This window comes from Erithacus rubecula, assembly GCF_903797595.1.
Source record: "Erithacus rubecula genome assembly, chromosome: 18".
Lineage (NCBI taxonomy): Eukaryota > Metazoa > Chordata > Aves > Passeriformes > Muscicapidae > Erithacus > Erithacus rubecula.
In genome coordinates, this window is record NC_136670.1 from 7,164,732 (window position 1) to 7,184,798 (window position 20,067).

Here is a 20,067-nt window from a genome sequence, read left to right on the forward strand (position 1 = left end):
TTTCTGGAATAACTTTGTCCAGTTGCTAGTTTCCTTCATGTGAGTTAAACTGCCCAGGACCAGGACCCAGGATGGGTGGTGTTCCTGGTAGAGCCCTAAACTGACCCCCTCATCTGGCCCTTGGATTAATGCAGGATGCTGGAGCTGGGCACTGGGGATCCTCCTCAGCCTGACAGGTCCCCCAGACCCCTGAACCCCTACCCCTCCCAGATTTGCTGACTGGTGTGTCACTCCAGGGCCTTTGTGGAACCCTGTGGATGGTGCTGTCCTGTAAGATGGTTGGGATTCATCACCTGGTGTGCTCAGGGTCACCCCACAGGGGCTGTGCCCTGCTGCAGCCCCCCTGTCCTGGTGTGCCCCATTGCCCCAGTGTGGGGAGCAGCTGGATCTGTCTTCCCCCAATTGGGGTGGTCCTGCTCAGGGCATTGCTCTGCTCAGGCACACCAGGGCACTGCACTGGGAGGGTCTGCAGTGGGTCTGACTCCTCCTCCAGCTCTGCAAAGGGATTTTTGGTACTGACAGAATTGATAAGGTCTAAGAATGCCAAGGACAGAGACCAGAAGTCCCGTGTGCAGGGGGCTCCTGGTGTGTCTTGCTCTGGGGATACATGACTGGTGTTACAGAAGCACTGCCCTGCAATGCAGCCGTGGCTGTGAGTGTCCCATCCTCCATCATCTTCTTTAAGGGACAGGGGGAGGGATGGTGGAGCACAAGCAGCAAATCCTTGCTGAGAGAAAGCTTGAGACAGCTGGTTTTAATGGAGACAATTAATGTACTACTCCTCCATGTACTTCTGTGGGCTGGGGGTGTGTAGGTCATAGTGGGGGAATAGTTTGCCAAGTGCACAACTTGTGCCAGCAGAGCCCTCTTCACCCCAGCACTGCAGAAAGATTTGCACAGGAATAGCCTGACAGTGCTGCCCTGTCAGTGTGCCACTCTCATGCTGGGGTCTTGCTCTCCTTGTTCAGATTTAAGAAGACACACTGAAAATGAACCCTCTTCCTCTTCCCAGTCCCCTTGGTCCTTGTGGGCAGCACTGGGTCGAGTTGTTCCCATGGATGCAGGGAGGGGTCAGTGGGGGTGAGGGTCCCAGGGGCTGCCCCTCTCTCTGATCATCAGGGCCGCAGGAATTGCTGTGCACTGCCAGGTCACTGTGACGCCTGGGGAGGGCTGGTGGCCGTGGGAGCTCACAGCTGGTGTCACCTGCCCTGAGCTGGCACTGCTGCCAAGGCTGGAGCTCCTGGGAAGCACAAGAACCTCTGCCACTGGCCTTGCCAAGCACAGTGTGTCTGGGCTCGTGCTGCAGGCTGCTGGGTTCCGCTCTGCCTGCACAAGCCCACTCTTCCTCCTGCACCCAGGGTGAACTCTGGATGCCCTCTGCCGCGGAAGTGCACACTCAGGATGTGTTGTTTGTTCGAGTTAATGTGTGACAAACTGCTGTGACGGAGGAGCACCGTTGGCAGTGCAGGAATTGGAAATGGCTGTTTCTCACTCAGCTTGGAAGCACGAGCAGTTTGTTGCCCTGAGGGGTGTAGGGGTGTGTGGGATGTGTGGGCCTGGGCAAGCTGGGGTGTCTGGTGTTGGGCAGGCTGTTCAGATTATCTTCTGCCTGGTTTCCTGGCCAACTCAGAGCGGGAGCCACTCACAGTACCTGTCCCTGCTCTGGCACCTTGGGCAGAAGTGGCAGGAGACAAGTGCCTGGCTGTCCCCTGGGCTGTCCCTCTGGCTCTGTCCAGTTAGGGCTGTCCCTCAGGGGCCATCCAGGAAGCTCTGGGCTTGGTGCCCGCATCTCACCAAGAGGAAACCTCCCTTGTTTCCACCCTTAGCGCTCACTTCACTCACCACCTTGTATCGCAGAGGCATCTGTCTGCCCAGGCACTGGAAAATGCCGCCCATGGCAGGCCAGCCACACTGCTGGTGTTATTTTTACTCTTCTTACTAAGACAAGGTTGCATTAAGAGGGTGTTTGCACTGCTGAAGCCCAGAATAACTCCTCAAGGTGTTCAGTGCAGGACTCTCCTCTCCCCCGCCCCGCTGCTGGAGCTGCTTCAAAGCGTGCCGGTCCCTGCAGTGCCGGTCCCTGCCGTGTGTCCCGCACAGACAGAGCCGCTCTTTGCTCTGCTGGGTGTGTGCCGGGGCGGCTGCAGCCCCTCCAGTGCCCGCACATCCTGACTCAGTCCCTTGTGCAGGCAGATAAACAACCCGTGAAAAGGGACAGTGTCTGCTCTGAGTCGCCCTGTTAAATCGTCAACCGACTTAAGGAGCTCTGCCCATCTCCTGCGGTGCTTCCCGTCCTGGGTATTCCCCAAACTCAGCCCTGCAGCTCCCGCAGCCCCCCGGAGCCTGTGTGCTGTGGGTGGGGACCCCGGCACCATCCCAGGTGAGGGTCTGTAAGGGGCCTGCAGGGACGTGACTTCAGGACAAAGTGTTTTATGCCCATGGGGACAGGGCCAGCAGGGAGCTCTGGGAGCTCTGTGGGCATCCTGGCAAGCAAGATGCAGCAATTACCCTCTCACACCTCACTCTGTGAGCATGGGGAAGTACTTCCCAAAGCTGGGATGAAAGACCCGGAGCTGCTCCATATGTGGTCGGCAGAGCCAAGGGTCCGTAAGGACACGCAGGCTGGGGCCCTTGAGGGAGGATGGGGCTGGGGACGGCATCGCGCTGGGTTTGGGGTTTTGGTTGCCCCAGGCAGCTCTGGCCCTGGGCCAGCGGCTGAGCCAGACGGGCTCGGTGCAGCACGGGGCTCCCGAGGCGATGGGGTTTAGAGCCGGCATGAAGCCGGGATTGCTCCCAGCTATGGGCAGCCGCCTGCCAGGCCGAGCACGGCAGCTTTTCCTTCGGGAGAAGTGGCTTTTTAAGGAAAAGCAGGTTGTTTTTCCACCTGCCCCCCTCCCCAGGCAGGCGAGGTGTGCTCCGGTGCGGCAGCCGCAGGGCAGATGCAGCCCGAGGAGCTGCGGCGGCTCTCGGGGCAGCGGAGGGATGTGCGGTGCTGCCGGACGCAGCCCGGGGCTCTGGCTCCCAGCTCAAGGCACAGGCTGAGCCAGAGGCTGTTCCCGAAAAACGCGGAGCCTGAACCAGCACAGCCTGGAGGGATCGGCCAGCAGCTGATAACCAGCTTCTCTTGGGAGTCCTGGTGCAAGGCACCCCCTCCCCCTCGGGGGGGAGAGGGGGGTGGTGATGAGGAGGAATTCATTATGTAACTGTCTTTGGTTTTAGGCGGAGTCTGTATTTTTATTTAAAAGAAATGGGAGAAAAAAGCCCCTCTCGAAAGTCTCCGGGTTTATTGGGTCTGCAGGGTGGAGCAGGAAAGCTGGGGGCTTCCCTGGCAAGGCTCCCTGGGAGGTGGGTCCTGTGTTGGACAGCAGCAATGCACACAGGGGAGATGGATTCTCCAGCTGTGCCAAACCTTGCCTTGCTGGTGGCCCCAGGATGGCCACAAGGCCAGTCCCACTGTGGCAGGGTCCCACAGCACTCGGGAGTGGGCTGCAGTGCTGCAGGATGGACTCACGTCCACTGCCAGGATAGTCGTGAGCCAAACACAATGTTTTGCAAACTGATCTGGCTGTACCTGGTGCAAAGTGAATTCCAGGCTCTGTCCGTCATTTCCCAGCAGTTTGTTGGAACCCCCCCAGCCCTCCCTCCCTCCCCAGGGCGCCTGTTTCCCCCAGGGCACCTCTCCCCGGTAATCCCTCACCACCTTCATAGCTTGCAGGCTCCAACGGGTCTGCAGGGGGAAACAAGAAGGGTCTGTGCTCCCCAGTTGGTGCATAGAGTGTTTGTGCTGCTTGATGAGTTCACATGCCCAGGTTTTATGCCTGAAGCTGGGTGGTTTCCCCAGGGCTAACACGAGCCGTGTGTGTCCCAGTGCAGGTCACCTGTGCCCAGCTCCTCTGTCATCATCTTCCCAGGGCGGGTGTCTGCAGGGCCCCTGAGTAAGCACTGGCAGAGGCTTACTCCATGGGTTTCCATCCATCCCTCGGGATGCAGCACAGCTGGGATTTTGGAAAGCAGCTGGGCTGGCCTTTCCCTGGCCAGCTCAGATCACACTGAGTTACGTCCAACCCTCGGAGCTCTACCCTTTGGCGTTACCCTTCACCCTTCCTGTTTTCCTCCGATATCACTGGTTTTTTGGTTTTCCGTTTCTTACAGCTCCCCAGAGCACCAGCACCCCCAGCTCAGTGACAGCAAGATCTCCTGCTCTGACAGAGCACTTGGAGATAATGAAGCTTCTCTGGGACACCTCTGCTTGCAGCCATGTCCCAAAGCCAGGACTGAGCTGATATCCTTGTCCCACAGCTCAGCTCCCTCTCGCACCCAGAGCTGCCTCTGTGTTTACCTACTGAAACCAGACCTACTGCCCTGGCTGTCACCCAGGAGGACAAATCCAGGCAAGACAGTGTTCCCACTGTGGCATGGACCACACCCCCAATTTGTGCTTCTGAACTTCCATGGCTGTTTGTGGCTGAACCCCAGTTCCAGGGGCTGCCAGGACAGGAATGGTTCTGTGGTGGCTCTTCTGGCACCACAACTGCTGAGGGGCCCAGCTGGGGTACTCTGAATTGTCCCACATGCTGTTGTCATTGCATGTCTGCCTTGTCACCCATTTCTCACACTTCACTGGGACAGGGCACAGCTGTGGCAGTGTCTGGGAGCGTGGGAACCCCAGTACTTCCTGTCCTTCTTCTTCTTTTCTTCTTCCCTCTGTCTTGTCACAATTGAACCCAGTGACCCCCCAGCCTCCACAATTTGTAAGGCAGAGCTTAATGGGAATCTGGTGGTGAGGAGGAGGAGGAGGAGGAGGAAGAAGAGTGCTGTGGCTGTCTCCAGTTGGAGCTCCCTGCTCTGTGCCAACCCATGTACTGTCTGCTCTGTTGAAGGGCTCAGGAACCACAGGGGGAATGCTGACCAGGAACTGCCCTGAGGAAGTGAAGGTCATTCCCTGGGGCTGGGATCTGTGCCTGATACATGGGGTCTCCACTTCCCTGAGCTGGTTTTGTCATCTGCTGGGTCCTACATTTTTGGCGTTTTTTCCTTTGGAAAAAAGTATTTCCTGGGGTCTTGTGGGAGCTTCCCTCCAAGGTTGGAGGGTGCTCTCCACCCTGGCATTGCCAGACCCCGACCAGCCCACACTGCTGGATCCCTGCCAGGCCCTGACAAATGATTTTGCCATTTCACAAGGGAAAGGAGACATTGATTAACTCCTATACTTGCCTTTCTGGAAAGGTTATGGCTTAATTGGTCAGACTTGGGAGCCATAAATCATGTGCTGAACGGTAAGTAGAGATGCAAAAATTTCTGCAGAATGTTGCAAAACACTTTTTGGGCGGAGGGATCTGGGTATGCCCACTCAGCTGTGGGGGCTGACGGCTCTTCAGAGCACAGGATCCTTCCAGGGAAACGATTCACCCTCCAACCACAGGCTGGAAATTCCCCTTTCTGTTATCGGTTCAACTCAGGATTTGCAAAATATCATTTTTTTATTTTACTTATGGAAAAAGAAAACAACAGGAAAGTCATTGTTTGCTTTATTCAGAAGAATCATAATTCCATCTGGTTTGAAAAATGACTTTCTCTTTTTCTTCCTTGCTGGAAAGTGCTATTTCTCCAAGCTAAAAGCTGAAATGGGGGGGATACAGCAGATCAGCTCTCAACAGAGTGGAAAACTGAGCAAGGGATCTGTCAGGCTTGGCTTGGAATGATGCTGGAGGGAGAAAAGATTTTTGGCTCTCAGAGTGAGCTGGGCCACATCCAGCTGGGCATGGCTTGCACTGGCCACATGGGATGGGGAGTGGGCACACTCAGCTGTAGGGCATGGGCATGGGGAGCAGGAACATACCATGAAAAAGTAGAAATGTCCTGGCTCGATGACCATGGTGCCATTCAGGATGTGGCATTATTGGAGAATAGAACGAACTCTAGCCTTGCACAGGACAGGCTGTCCTGAAACCCTGTCTGGGTTCTCTGGGACAACTTTTAAACCAAAAGGAATGGGATGGACTCAGTGACCAGGATTTCAGTGGAGCAGGGACAGAATTGCCATCAGGGAAACCAGTGTTGAGCTGGGGAAGATGGAGTCTAAAAAAATTGTAGGGAGAAGAGGAGACAATTGGGCAGGACTAGGAGTGGTGACAGGCAGAGGTCCTGTGACAGGGCAGGGCAGGGCAGGGCTGGGGTCCCGTTAATGCTTCAGTGATGACCCAGACAGGAGCAGTGTGGCCCCCGCGGGGGGCAGCTGGGGCCGTGAGGAGCTCAGCGGGGCTTGGCTTCGGGATCTGGCAAAAACAAGGCTGAGGGGGGTATGAGTGATGCTCAGGCAGACTGGGATGGGCGAGTGCCCTTTGCCGAGGCGAGCATCCCGCAGGGTGCGAGCCGTGACCGAGCTGGGCTGGGAGGAGGAGTGTGTTTTTCTGGAATAGCCTCCAAGGCAGAGATCGCTTCTCCCCTGATGTCTCTTGATTAGCTCATGCTGTGGCTGCCCAGGGGGCAGTGCCTGGCCCCGACACTCAGGGTCCCGCCTGCCATCGCTCCCGGTGCCCAAACACGCAGTGCAGGGACTCGCCTGCGGGGACAGCGTCTCTGGGGAGCTCTGGCTTCTTTGGACTGGGATTGGCAAGGTCGCACCCAGGCCAAACAGGTCCCAAAGGCTTCAGGACAGTGCGTTCCCAAAACAGAGTGGGGAGGCTGGGCAGGATGACACCACTCTGCTGATGTACTGGGAGGGAGAACAGGAGACTGAGGCACTTAACCCTTACAAAAAGGTCCTTTGAGCAGGACCAAGGTGCTGGCAGCAAGGAGGAGAGGCAGGCTGTGGGCACAGCCCATGCAGGGGGCACAGGGGACATTCTTGGTGGCACCTCCCGCCTGTGGGCACTGTGCTGGGGTGGTGGAGGCAGCTGGAACTTAGGTGAGAACCCCAGCAGCTGACTCTCAGTGGGACACAACTGCTCACTCTCCTCCATGAGGACCATCCAGCTGTTTTTCTTCAGGTTTATTCATGTTAATGGAGTTAGTCCCGTGTTAATGAGCGCACACAAACCCAGGGCCCACTGCTGGGGCTCAGCCAGGGCTGCAGCAGTGTGCATCCAGTGGAGCAGGGAGCACAGTCAGTGACAGGAGTATCTCACAGGTCTGCACTCCACTGGGATGCTCCAGGCACAGCTTCCAATGTGGGAAATCTCTGGGACAAAGGCACTTTATGGGAGAATCACTACACATCTGGCAGATTGTAAATGAACCCTGTGAGCTGCTGATGGAATTACTGCTGATCCATGGCAGGGAGAGTGCTAAGGACAGGGAACCAAAGATTCTGGGACTGAGGGTGGGGTAAGAAGTTCCAGCATCCCACCTCTGAGCATGGGAAGTCTCATCCAGTCCGTTATTGAGACTTATGCAGCTGGACAAGCCCAGCTGGAGGAACTGGTTACTTGGTATTTGCTTTAGCTGAACTTTCAGTGTGGTGGTTCTCCAGATAAATGATCTGCTGGGACTTTTCAGATGAGCAGGGTGATCTGGGACTCTGGAGGTCCCCAGTCAAAGCCAGGCTTGCTGCTGGGGTTTCTTCCATGGAGTTCTGTGAATCTGAGTCTTCAGAGGAGAAACTGCTCTGGCTGGAAATCTGGAAGTACTGGGCAGATTCTGCCCGTGGCCCCGCTGGTGCAGCAGGTGTGCTGGGATCTGAGGCAGTCCCATGGGGCACAGCAGTAGGACATGGTGGGTCAGCACCTGGGAAGCGTGTCCAGGGAGGCAGGGTGAAGGGACGCCTCCGAGGGCGCTGGCTGCGCTCCTGGCTGAGGAGTCCTGCTGCTTTCAGGCTGGCTTTGCTCTTGGCTTTGGGATGGGGGGTGTCTGCAGAGATGCGGTGCTGAGAGGTGTGGGCACCTTGAGGCCCCAGCTGGCAGTGGGGCTGCTGAGAGCTCTGCTCCACACCCAGTGTGGAGCTAGGAGTGGTGCTGGGCCGGGGCTGTCCTGGCCCCTGGGGCTGTCCTGGCCCTTCAGTGCTGGTCTCTGGCTGCTCTGCCACTCCCCTGCCCCTCAACACTAATGGCTCGGGGCTCGGGGCTGCTCTGCACACCAGGACTTCTGTGTGAGAGGTTGCAGAGCCTGGGCTGGGGGGGCTGGAGGAGTCTCCCTGCCCATCAGCTTGTGCTCCCCAGGCCTCCTGCAGTTCTGCCAGCATCTCCTCCAGGATCTGCCGGGTCTCCTGGTACCTGTGCTGTGCCTCTGTCCAGGCTGCCAACCCCTGGCTGCTCTGCATCCTGCGCACCTGAGCCTTCATCTCCTTCAGCTTCTCCAGGGCAAACTCCACGGAGAGCTTTTGGAAGGATCTCTGCAGGCACCGCAGTGCCTGGCCCTCCCCGCGCTGCGCCCGGGCCGAGCACTGCCGGCAGTCCAGCTTCAGCCCTGCCACCTGCAAAAGAGGTGAGAGTGTCTGGTTTTGTGCTACCAGCTGCACTATGTCCTGCAGGGGAAGATCCCCTTCACCCACCTTGTTGGAGAACTGGATGAGCTCCTGCAGCAGCTCCCGTTCTGCCTGCCGCCGCTCCAGCTGCTTGGAGAAGCTCATCAGCTTAGTCTGGAAAAGGGCTGCAGCCACTTGGAAGGCATCTGCCTCAGGGAACGTCGTGTCTCGGACCTCAGCTGCCTCCTGGCACAGGGTCAGGCCATGCTGGTACCGAGCCTGCAGGGACAAGAGGAAGGAACAGCTCCACACCTGGGAACGGTGCTGACCTGGGATATGCGTGCAGGGTGATGCGCTGCAGGTGACACTTAGCATCACCATTACAGACGGATGGGGAACAATTCTGGGCAAGTGAGAAGAAACAAAGCAATGGGATTCTCCAAATCTCTGCTCTGCCCTGGCCTGGTTCAAAATGCACCAATGCACTTCCTGTCCTGATCGGGGTCACCATGCCTCACCCTCCCTACAGTGTGTGTGACTAAAGAGCCTACTCATCCAGGGGAACCAGAAGATCCTCATCACTATGTTATTTGTTGTCTGATAGACGTCCAGGCTTTGCAGGAAAAAAGAACTGCATGGATGAAGTGCAGCAGGGGTTGGGATCAGCAGTCCCAGCCCAGCACACATCAAGGAACAGTGCAGCCACCCCCTTACTGGAACAGGACTGCCCAGAGTCCTCACAATGCTGAGCTTGACGACTGCAATGTGACTCAACAGCTTGGGGACACCTAGTTCTGCTCAGAAGCCTCTTTCCAAACCCAGGGGATGTCTGTCACAGAAAAGCCCCTCCAGACGTACTGTGGCCTGAGCAAGGAACTCCTTGAAGTGCTCGGCAGAGCCCTGGCAGCTGTCGGGACTCCAATCCTCAGTGCCCATCTCCTGCAGCCGAGCTGCTGCCTCCCCATCCAGCCAGGACCCCAGCTGTGAGAGAGAAGAACAGGGATCAGCAGCGTGTCCACAGCACCTCCCCTTCCTGCCCCGGCCAGGCATCCCAGCCCAGGCTTAGTCTCACACACGAAAATCAAAGCTCAGGCAATCCTGCCATTCTCCAGGCTTCCGGCATCATCAAAACCAAAGGAAACGTGACCAAAACACTCTAACATGGAACGCCACAGAAGGCAATTTCAACTTGTGTCACCCCAGGGACACCAAGCTCACCTTGCCAAACTGAGTCTCGAGCTCCCGGACCTTGCGGAGGAACTCCAGGCGCTCCAGGCAGCTGTTGGATTGGGACACGAGATTGTGAAGTTCTTCCTCCAGCTGACTATACAGCCCCTCAGCCACATCCATACCAGTCCTGGGGGTTGGGAGAAGAGGGATCATCAGTGCCAGGTGCTGCCAGGTGAGCTCACGGATACACAAGATGAGGAGAGCAGGTCTCTTGTTCAGCTCATGACCCCAGCCCTGCAGGCACCTGGACATCTCCCTAACCCATGGAGCAAATGGGTGGCAGGGACCACAGGATGGTAAAGCTCTGTCTGCCAGTGCAGCCCAGCCCCACTAAGAGAAGGGAGCAGGAGGGAGCAGTGGATCAGTGCTGCCTGAATGCATAGACTATGGACCAGTGAGCCATCACCAGACGGGTGCAGCATTCCTGGCCGAGAGCGACATCACCGGGTGAGTATGGAATGCCCAATTACAGCATGGCTGGTGAGTAACAGCAGGGCCAGATTACGGCATCACTGGGCGAGTATGGCATGTCCAGATGGGGGTGACATTACTGGATGACTACAGCATGGCCAGAGGAGCCGGATTATGGCATCACTGGATGAGTGAGGCATGGCCAGACAAGTGCGACATCCCCGGCCGATCACGGCACGGCGGGACGAGCACGGCGCAGCTGGCTGGGCGCGGCACGGCCGGCACTTGGCCCCCTCTAGTGGCTCTTCCCGAGCCCAGCCCGAGGCATTGCTGCCGGCATTGCACAGCACTGACAGATCTGGCCTGGATTGTGGCAGGGACCCTCTCAGGGATCTGGCACCAGTGAGCATATGGCGACTCCTGCAATGGGCTGCCCCAGACAAGTGGTCCATGCTCCCAGAGCAGGACCGAGCATGGCAATAGCTTGGGCTCATGGGGACCAGGCTGTCCATGGGGAGCTGGCTCTGTCAGCCAGCAGGAGCTGGATCAGCTGGTCCCTGGCATTGGCATCCCTGACCAGCAGAACTGCCCTGCCCTACCTGACGTGGTCGGAGGCGCAGAGGCGGGTGGCCTCCCTGCGCAGCCTGGCCAGCACGAACCCCCCCTCGCGCTGCGCCCGCACCAGCTGGGGCTCACTCAGCACCCTCTGCATCAGATCCCGGTGCCTCCTGATGCCCACAGCCACATCCTGTGGAGGAAGAGAGGGTCAGACAAGTGTCTTATCTGGGGCCTCACCTCAGGTCTCAGCCAGCACAGGATGGGTACCTGGGGTTGCACCAGGCAGGGACAGGGAACAGGGACAGGGAACAGCCCCATGGCCAGGAGCAGCCCATCTTGGAGCGGTTATGCCAAGTTTTGGGTAACTGGAGTGCAATGTGGCTGTGGCTGCACTGTGGATGGGCAATTTGGAAAAGTCCCCAACCTGTGGTGCTGCCACCTGTTACCTGTGTCCCTGCCAGCGCGTCGGTGTTCCGCAGCTCCTGGATGCAGCGCTGCAGCAGCTCCGATGCCTGCCTGAGGCTGGCTGTGAAGGGCTGCAGCTTCTGCGGGGGACACACACGGTGAGTCAGTGGGGGCAGCCTGCCCATGAGGAGGAGGAGGAGGAGGAGGAGGAGCAGCAGTGCCAGGACAGAGCAGGAAAAACGGTGAGGCACTGAGTTAAAGCTGATGAGAAAGGGAGTGTGGAGGTGGATGTGCAGCTGCAGGCAGGAGCAGGTAAGAAGCATGACCCTCCTGTGCTCAGAGCTCTCCTTTTAATTCCCCTCTCCCAGCCCTTCCTGTTGCTTTTCCAGGGATGTGTGTGGGACACATAAGATGCAGTGGGGACAGAGGGACGCGAGGGAGGTGAGGCAATGGCTCATGGTGTGGTAACAGACACCTGGAAGAATTGAACCCACTCGCCGTGGCAGTAGGGGAAGGCACCGTCCAGCTCTGGGGGCAGCTGGGAGCTGTCGACGTGGCGGCCCAGAGCCTTCAGCGATGTCACGGTCTCCACCTGCAGGGCACAGGGCTTGTAGAGCTGCCTGGAGCAGGGAATAACCCCCTGTTGCACCAGCTGAGGGCACAGGGACAGGCTCACCTGCACCCCAGACAGCCTCTCACGGTGGGAGACCAGCTCCTTCTCGGCCAGGAGCAGCATGCTGTGGATGCAGCCTGGAGAGACACTCTGTGGGAGGCAGGGGAGAATCACCAGGGCACACCCCACATGCAGCCCTCAGGTTACCCATGGCAGTGCTGGGCTTTCCTGGGTTGGCTGAGGCTTGTGAGCTAATTGCAAAAGAAAAGGCTCCCATGCTCACTGGTGTGGGAGATGGGAGCACATCACTCAGGCCATGACCTTGTCCCAGCCATCAGTTGCCTGGCAAAGAACCATGGGAAGAGGCTCATGAGTGAACCCCTCCTCTCACACCTGTGACACTTCTCTATGTGAAGAGCATCTGGGCCACTGTGGGTTTTATTTGGCGTGCAAAGGCAAAGGGTGCTGTGTCAGGGGGGACCCCAAAGCCCCTGGACAGCACAGGGCACTACCTGAGGCACTCCCTGGGCACTGGCACAAGGATTCTGTCACAACAGTGGATTGTCACTGTGGAGCCTATTTCCTGGTGAATTCACACAGCAGGATGCTGGAGGGCTCTTGGTGATGCCCACCAGGTGATGGCAGGGCTCGGCAGGGACCTTTGGGAATTGCATGGAGAGCAGGCACAGGGAAGGCTCTGAGGGACCCCCAAAGGGTGGCAGCACTCCCTCCCAGACAGGGACACCCCTGGCATGTCTATGGCACAGGTACACAGAGCCTGGCATACCTGGACAGAGCGGAGGGCTGAGAATAGGACAGGAGCGGGCGGCTGCTTCCTGGCATCCACCACAACTGTCAGCCCAACGTCCTTCGCTTCTCGCCTCTCACCATTCTTCACTTCTTGCCTAGCGAGGGCAAACACAGCAGGAGTGGGGGTCCTTCCCTGGGGCAGGGTCCTCCCAAAGCCCTGGACCACATCCTGCACCCCCAGGCAGGCAGGAACCCACAGGCAATGGCCTCGTCTCTGTGGGATGCCAAGGGCTCAGAGCATTTGCCTCTGGCAGGGGCATGGTCCAGGGTCCTTGGGGATGTGCCCAGAGTGTGTGGGATGCTGGGCATCCATCCCAGCCTGGAGCTGCCAGGCAGCAGCTGGGGGTCACTGGCAGGTCCTGCTGGCCCTTACCTGGGGAGGGAGTAGAGGTAGAGGATGAGCCTTGCCAGCTCAGCAGCTGAGCACCACGCAGCCCGCCAGGCACTGCCACTGGTGGTCACCAGGAGGAGGGCCCTGCCCAGCCTGTCCGAGCTCCCTGGGGGGAAAGGGTGAGTGACCCCTCTGGCAGCCACCTGCCAGACCTGAGCACCCCACAATGGGCTGGGGTAAGCTCCCTCAGCTCAGGGCCTGCCATGGTGCAGCCCATCTGGCTCTTCTGGAGGGGGCAAGCCAGCCTGAGGGGGCTCTCTGCATGAACATCTGGAATTCCAGAGCTGCTGGGGACGTTTTTCCTAAGAAAAAAATGGGTTTTGTTACTGCTTTTTAGTTTTTGGGAAAAAGAAGGAGCCAAATGTTTATTGTTTGGCAGCTAAAGCTGAACAGCTTCACTGCAGAGGAATGGTGTGGGAGGGCTTGGGGCGGCTGGGACCGGGGCAGCTGCTCTTCACAGGCTGCCTGCATTTATGTTTTTAATGTTTTTGCCCAGCTGAAGGGAAATTTTCTGCTTGGAGTACTTCTGGCCTCCAGCAAAGCCCTGAAACCTTCCTCCAAAACACCCTCTCTAGAAGCCTGTGTTTCCATCCAGAGCCTGTCCCGCCCATTCCCCAAGCTCACAGTGCCAGCAGTACCTGGCAGGCAGATGATGCCTGAGCGCAGCAGCCCAGCGTGCAGGTCCTGCCAGGCTGGAGGCTCCTGAGCAGCAGTGCCAGTGCAGGGTACACAGGGACCATTCTTGCAGCTGGAACTTGTCTCCATGGGAGCAGCAATGGCTGCATTTGTACCTGTGCACAGAGATAGAAAGAGAAGCTGGTGACACTCAACAAAGCAGAGGACTAGCAAAAGCTCTAGCAGTGCCTGCTCAGATGCTGCAGTCCCACAGGATGGTACCTTTCCCTGCTGCCTTGGCTCTGCCCATCCTGGGGGAGTAGATGGCTGACATCTTCTTCCAGGCCCCTTCGTGCTGGCTGGTGACTCTTTCATCCCCGGGGGCTGCCCCGAGCCGGGAGCCCTTCAGGAAGGAGAACTTGTGGCTGGAACCTGGGGGGAGCCGGGGGTTGCCCTGCTGCACCAGCCCCCGCTGCCCTGGCGCCCCAGGAGAGGCTCGGCGGGACCGGCGGGTGAGGAGCGTGGGGCTGCCAGCCCCCTTCTTGTGCTGTGAGGGGGTCTCACGGGGGGTGGCAGGGGGCAGCTCGGAGCCAGGGCTGTCAGGCTCCTCCAGGATGGCTGCCATCAGCCCAGAGCCAAAGTTCACCGGGTTCTGCTGCGCGGCCATGTAGGAGTCACGCTGGCGGCACTTTGGGCCGTGTGGCCCTGGCTCCTGGCTCAGCTTCCTCCCCAGGCACGGGCTGCAGGAACTCTCCTCTGAGCTCAATGCTCCCCCACAGGGCCAGGTGTCTGCTCCCGGTCCCTCATTCCCCCAGGGGAGCATCTCCTCGGCCCCAGTCTTTATTTTGCCTGGAGGGCAGGTGGGAAACAGGGATCTGGTCAGGACCTCCATGTCCTCCTGGGATTGCTCCAGCAGGTCCACATACTCCCCCTCCAGGTTCTGGCTGATGATTTCATTGAGGCTGGGCACAGCCAGCGTGGCTGGTTTCTTCCTCAGACCTGCCTGCTCCACCTTGATCAGTCCTGGGTATCGTCCCTGGCTTGACTTCCGAGAGGTAGCCTTGCAGCCTGGGATGGTGCCTCCCATGTTGCTGTAGTGCGTGGGGACATTCGCTGTGCCACGGGGCACAGGTGTGCCGAGTGCTGCTGGCTCAGGAGCAGGGTCATGCCGGCCACCAGCAGGCACACTGTCAGCTCCAGCCCTGGGCTTGTCAGTGAACTCAGGCGTGGCAATCCGGCTCCATGGCAGGGGGGTGACGCCGTTCTCGGTGGCCACCAGGCAGGTGTGCAGGGGAGCTCCAGCCCAGCTGCTGTTCACCTCCTCCAGCCATGCATTAGTGAAGAGCAGTGCATGGGTGGTCTCAGGGACAGGTGTCTCCTCCACTGAGCGCAGGTCCAGGGAGAGGTGCTTGATGGTGACACGTGCTCTGTGCTCCTCACAGGGCTCTGCTTGCAGGTAGAAGTCCCCGGGGCGCAGCAGGAGGGGGCTGAGCGGTGCGAGGTGCACAACCACCTTCTCATGCAGACATAAGGGCCAGCCTTCATGGAGAAAGATGCGGTTAAAGTAGGGAGCCTGGGAGGGAGGAAGAACACAGTGCATGAGAGAGGCCTGCCAGCTCTGTGCCTCCCAGCCACCCCCACGTGCTCTTGCTGCCCAGCCCTGCGCTTCCCATGATGAGGATGGAAGAGCCTGGTGACCCAATGCACATCCTGAGCCAAGCCCCTGCAGCACAGCCCTGCAAGCCCACCCTGAGCCATAGCTATTCCCAGGGTATGGAGTCTACCCTCTATCTACGTGCTTACAGAGGGAAAACCCCTGCTTAAGCCTGTCTTGGATCAAGACAAGATGACCAGAGTCCCCCTGCCCTTATTGCAGGGATCACATATGCTCAACAAATCCCAGGGAGCTGGTGTGCCATGTTCCCTCCACAGACAGGGAGTGCAGGGAGGGAACCCACAGAATCAGCATGCCCATGCAGGAAGGACTCCTTAGGGCAAACCCCCCGTGTCCAGGGGTGGCTCATGGGGGCACCACTGTGGGGCACGGGGGCTTACACAGGCTGCCTGCCGCAGGCGCTCGAAGAGCCGCTTGGCCGGGATGAGGAACTGGAAGAGGCAGAGGAGCCCATCCCCCTGGTAGCTGGTCTCCAGCAGCCGAAACACCTGGCCCAGGACGGTGGGAGCAGTGGCTTCGAAGGGCGGGTAGAGGGCCTGGAGAGCGCTTTGCACCGCCGCATCCAGCGAGCCGGCATCCTGCAGGAGGGAGGCAAGTGTCGCTGGTGGGACAGTGGCCCCACAGTGGGGACACCTGACCCAGTGCATTTGCCCACTATCCTATGCTGCACGGTGCCACTGTGCCCTGGGACACCCCCACGGGCAATGCTGCTGAGCTCGGGCTGGAAACAGGGGGTACAGGGAGTGGGGCAGAGCAAGCACTGGGCAGGCGGCACGGCGGGTCCGGTTTCCAGCGCTGGGCTGTGGTTAAGGAGCCTGGGATAAGCCCCGAAGGCAGCAGCCGCCCTGCTCGGCCGCCAGCCATGTGGAGCAGCCGAGGGGTTAAGCAGAGACAGACCAGACAGATCGTGGGGCTGTGCTGGGCTCCACAACTCGTTGCAGGAATGCAGCAGATGGGAGGAAGGACAAACATCTGAAGATGGATAGGGTGTTTTGGTCCAGACTCGTTGCTGAATTTGCCAAACTCAAAATTATTCCTGAATTTTTTGGGCAGCGTTCTGCCGCGTTGCATCCCCCAACACTGCCCCAGAGCGAGGTGAGGACACTGGGTCTGCGCCACATATGAACCAGTACGAACCAGCAATTCCCAGTTCATTCTCTTGGAGCTGTCGGCTGTGTGGCACGGCTGGCACATGGAGAGAAGCCATCCCACAGCTCCTGTGATGCCCGGGCTGCACTCCAGGCAGCGCGGGGATGGGTCTGGCACAGCTGTCAAGAGGATCCCATAGGCAAGTGGGGAAGAGTAGCATCCTCCAAGCAGCTGGGTCCTGCTCGTGTAAGAGCACCCAGGAAGTCTGGTGGGATTAGCTCAAGGTGAGCATTAGTTTCAGGCAGCTAATCCCTGGTCCAGGAGCCCATACAGAGACAAAGGGGCCACGGTTAATTCAGCTTAATTAGTTTTAATGCGGTTTAACTAAAGCACTTTGCAGTCATGCTCTGCTTAATTCTTCATGACTTTTTTTCCATGTCTCGGCACAGCAATCTCCTGTCCTTGCACCTGACAGGAGAAGCCACAGAGCTGGGCAGAAGAGGAGGCAAGCCTGGTCTTTCTCAGGGCCCTGATCTGCCACTGTGTTTCCTGTCTAAGCTTTCTTCCCTTGGACCTTTCTCCTCAAGCTTTGTGTACAGTTTCTAGAATGGACTGCAGACCTTACTCTGGAAAATCCCTGTTGAAGGGCAAAGCCTAGTACCCCATTCCACATTCCTCCAGTGAGGCTCTGGTGCAGCCACCTGGTCCCCAGTGCTGAACTCAGCCGGGTGCCCATCCCCTCCATCCCCAGCACTGCTGAGCTCAACTTCCTCCCCATCCCAACACTGAGGTGAGGAGCCACAACAGCACAGGAGGATCCATTCTGCTCCAAATGCTGCCATGAGAGATGAGCCAGAACTGCCTGCCTTGCCTTCAACAGTCTTTTAAATCCTCCCAGGGGTGGTAACTCCACTATTGCCTGGGCAGCCTGTGCCAGGGCTTGACAACCCATTCAGTGAAGAAGTTTTTCTCTAGTATCCAGTCTAACCCTCCCCTGGCACCACTCGAGGCTGTTTCCTGTCACCCTATCGCCCAAGACTTCATCCAGTGGCAGGGACTGTCAGAAGAGAACCAGAAACTGATGGAGGCACCAGACATAGCCTGAGTTGTGCTGAGGAATATTTTGGCCTGGAATGACTGACTAAAAATGTTTTCATGGAGTGTCACAAAGCACTTCATCACTGGGGGAGGCTTTTAGGGTAACCATGGTACAGTGGCTCTGAGTTCATAGGCGAAGCCGCATCCGGGCCGGCCAGGAGCCCGTAGGAATCCGAAAGCAGCCAGTTATCCCAGCCCCTCCACCCGCTGGGAGAGAGCCGGAACAAAGGCATTAGGGAGCATAAGGAGATTTACATTTGCAAAGCTATTTCCATTTTAATAAGCCAAAGTGCTGTTAAATAGAGATTGATATTTCTCCCCAAATACCCATATTTTTAAACTGGTTTACATCAACAAGACGGGATGGGCTTTGGAGTTTTGGTGTGGTAAAGTTGTTTAACCCATGCCCAAAGCCACAAGGTGACAGCTCCAGCTCCTTTCTCCTCCCTGCGAGAAGCGAGGTTTGAGCCTGGGACCAGTCCTGAATACCAATTGCTCTGCCTCTCCGCAGCCCTTGCTGTCACCAGCTTTGGCAGGACACGGCGCTCAGCCTGGCCCAGATGGGGAGGGCGCGCTCAGCACAGAGCCCGGGGCAACGGCACGTGCCGGCTGCGGTGACGAGTGATCCAATGGCTCTGCCGAGCATCCCCCCGAGCTGGCACGGCTCACACAACAGCTCCCACTCGCTGCACGCATGCCCCTCACAAACTTTGCGGCGGAGTTTAACCACGGCAGGATGCAGCCCCGCGCACACCTGCCCAAGCGGCCACGGCCACCTCCACACCGGATCCCCAACCTTGCACTGATCTCCACCTTCACACCCATCTGTCTCTGCCTTCCCACCCACCTCTGCCCTGACACCCACTTCCACACCCACCTCTGCCTTTGCACCTCCTTCCACCTTCGCTCCCCACTTCCCTCTGCTGTCGATCCCGCTGCCCACCCGGTGCCCACCCGGTGCCCGCGGCACTGGCAGCCACGGGGAGGGACGGCGGCAGGGAGAGGGATGCCCCAGGAATTACCATGTTTCCCAGGAAGTGGCAGAGGGTCGGGGGCCGCTGCACAGACCGTCCCGTCCCTCCTCCTCCTCCTCCTCGCCGGCTCTCCCCGGCCCGGGGCTCCCGGCCGGTCCCCGTTCCGCCGGCGGCTCTTCCCGGCGCCGGCGCCTCCGGAGCCGCGGGCGGGGGCGGGCAGCCCCGGCCCCTCCGGCCCCCTCCGCCCGCCGCGCCTCTTCTGAGGGAAAAAAAGAAGAAAAAAAAAAAAAAAAAAAAAAAAAAAAAAAAGAAAAGAAAGAAAAGGCGAAGAAAGCGGGAGCGGGGCGGGGCGGGGGAGGGGAGGGAGTGGGCTGGCGGGGTGGCCCGGAGAGAGCCGGGGGCGGAGGCCGCTTTGCTGTGACCGCCGGCGGGAGCCCCCCGTGCGCCCCCGAGGCGCGGCCACCCCGGGGACAGTCCCCCTGTGTCCCCCGGGCGGGGGGGAGACTCCCTCGGGATGGGATGGGATCGGAGTGGAGGGAAAAGGAAACCCCGGGCGGGTAGCAGGAGGCGGCTGTACCGGGCGTCCCCCCCGAGCAGCTCCAGGCGGAGGGTCCTGGAACACACCGGGAACACGCAGAGCTGCATGTGCATGTGTGTGTACATGTGTACATGTGTGCGGATGTGGTCGCACATGCATTTTGTGGGGGGGTGCCCCTCTTTTCCAATCCACCCAGGGTCAGCGTGATCCCCCGGCAGTGGTCTGTGTCCTGGATGCATCCCGTCGCTCCCAGTTCCCGTTCCTGAGCTGCCCCAAAAGTGCAGCAGCAGGACAGCGAGTGCTTCTCTGGGGACTTTGAGCTGTTCCAGGGATGGGAAGGACCCACCGAGAGTCAGGATCATGGGATTCAGCAGCCAGAACCGTACAAAAACAACCAGAATAAGAGCCAAAGCCACAGATTTGGTCTCTCCTAAGGCAAAGTGCTGCTTCACACAGCCCTGCCAGTCTTGAGCACAGACACTTCTCCCAACTCCAGGCATGCGGGGCACAGCTCTCCCAGCCCCAGGCACTGTGGGCACAGCATCACCAGCTCTGCCAGCCCTGCACAATATCCAGCACTCTCAGCCTCTCTGTGCCTTGCTCAGGCTGCAGTCATTTCCACTGTTGCATTCGTGGGAATGGGCTCAAGGCCGGGGCTGGGGCTGGGAAAGCACCGGGCGGGTGGGACGGCTGCAGCGTGGGCTGCAGGCTGCCGGGGCAGTCTCGCTAGCGAACATTTGTCCAGGGATCAGCGAGCGGCCAAAGGACACGCTGTGAAAACAAGCCGAGACGGGAGGAGGTGCAGCTGGGCTGCTGGCGTGTGGGAGGGAGGACGGCGCCAGTGAGGCCTTTGCGTTTGCTTCCCATTTCCTTGGGAGCTGGTGAGAGCCCTCCTGCTGCCTGTATGGATCACGGGTACTTCAAGGGCTCAGGCACCAGTGGTTGTGCAGGTGGGCAGAGCTTGGCCATGGGTACCAGGCTGGGGTACCTAGCTGAGCCCACTGCAGGACTGGCCTGTGGCTCCAAGCCAGCATCCCCAGTGCCAGCTGGGAGCAGCTGGGCAGCTCCATCCCCACCAGCAGCCAATTGCTCCTGCAGTTGTGTTAGTCTGCTTACCAGCTTCAGATTTTTTTATAGCTCCCTTGAATGCAGGGGAAGGTGAGCTCAAGGCTGTGACCTTTTTTAATTGCTTGGTCACCTCTGAAATAGACCCAAGTGCTGTGGTTCTTGCATCTTTTGATAGACACCAGAGCCAGGAG

At 58.7% G+C, this 20,067-nt stretch overlaps 1 protein-coding gene across 3 annotated transcripts; it reads right to left on the reverse strand.

Moving 5' to 3' along the window:
- Positions 1 to 5,514: 5,514 nt before the first annotated feature.
- KIAA1755 lies at positions 5,515 to 19,094 on the reverse strand. Of its 3 annotated transcripts, XM_079321840.1 has the most exons (15): positions 18,319 to 19,093; positions 15,490 to 15,687; positions 14,081 to 15,007; positions 13,717 to 13,837; positions 13,458 to 13,610; positions 12,802 to 12,925; positions 12,406 to 12,523; positions 11,682 to 11,768; positions 11,481 to 11,597; positions 11,047 to 11,145; positions 10,642 to 10,790; positions 9,620 to 9,758; positions 9,260 to 9,382; positions 8,489 to 8,680; positions 5,515 to 8,410 (listed from the first exon to the last, which is right to left on the reverse strand). In XM_079321840.1, exons 1-15 carry the CDS (start codon positions 19,045 to 19,047, stop codon positions 7,424 to 7,426), a joined length of 4,263 nt encoding a protein of 1,420 aa, XP_079177966.1. In that variant the 5' UTR covers positions 19,048 to 19,093; the 3' UTR covers positions 5,515 to 7,423. The 3 variants fall into 3 exon arrangements, with proteins under 3 accessions (XP_079177966.1, XP_079177965.1, XP_079177964.1); XM_079321839.1 differs by having other exon boundaries at positions 9,650 to 9,758; positions 13,717 to 15,007; positions 18,319 to 19,094; XM_079321838.1 differs by having other exon boundaries at positions 13,717 to 15,007; positions 18,319 to 19,091.
- Between the last annotated feature and the right edge of the window lie 973 nt (positions 19,095 to 20,067).

What these genes read in the sequence shown, in the direction of transcription:
- KIAA1755 (XM_079321838.1), bottom strand. Translation starts at nt 19,047, where the DNA reads ATGCATCCAGGACACAGACCACTGCCGGGGGATCACGCTGACCCTGGG. An exon ending in AGGCATCATCTGCCTGCCAG is followed by an intron (nt 12,926 to 13,457) that starts GTACTGCTGGCA and finishes CTTTCCCCCCAG; the next exon opens with GGAGCTCGGACAGGCTGGGC. An exon ending in TGCGCCTCCGACCACGTCAG is followed by an intron (nt 9,759 to 10,641) that starts GTAGGGCAGGGC and finishes CCCAACCCCCAG; the next exon opens with GACTGGTATGGATGTGGCTG.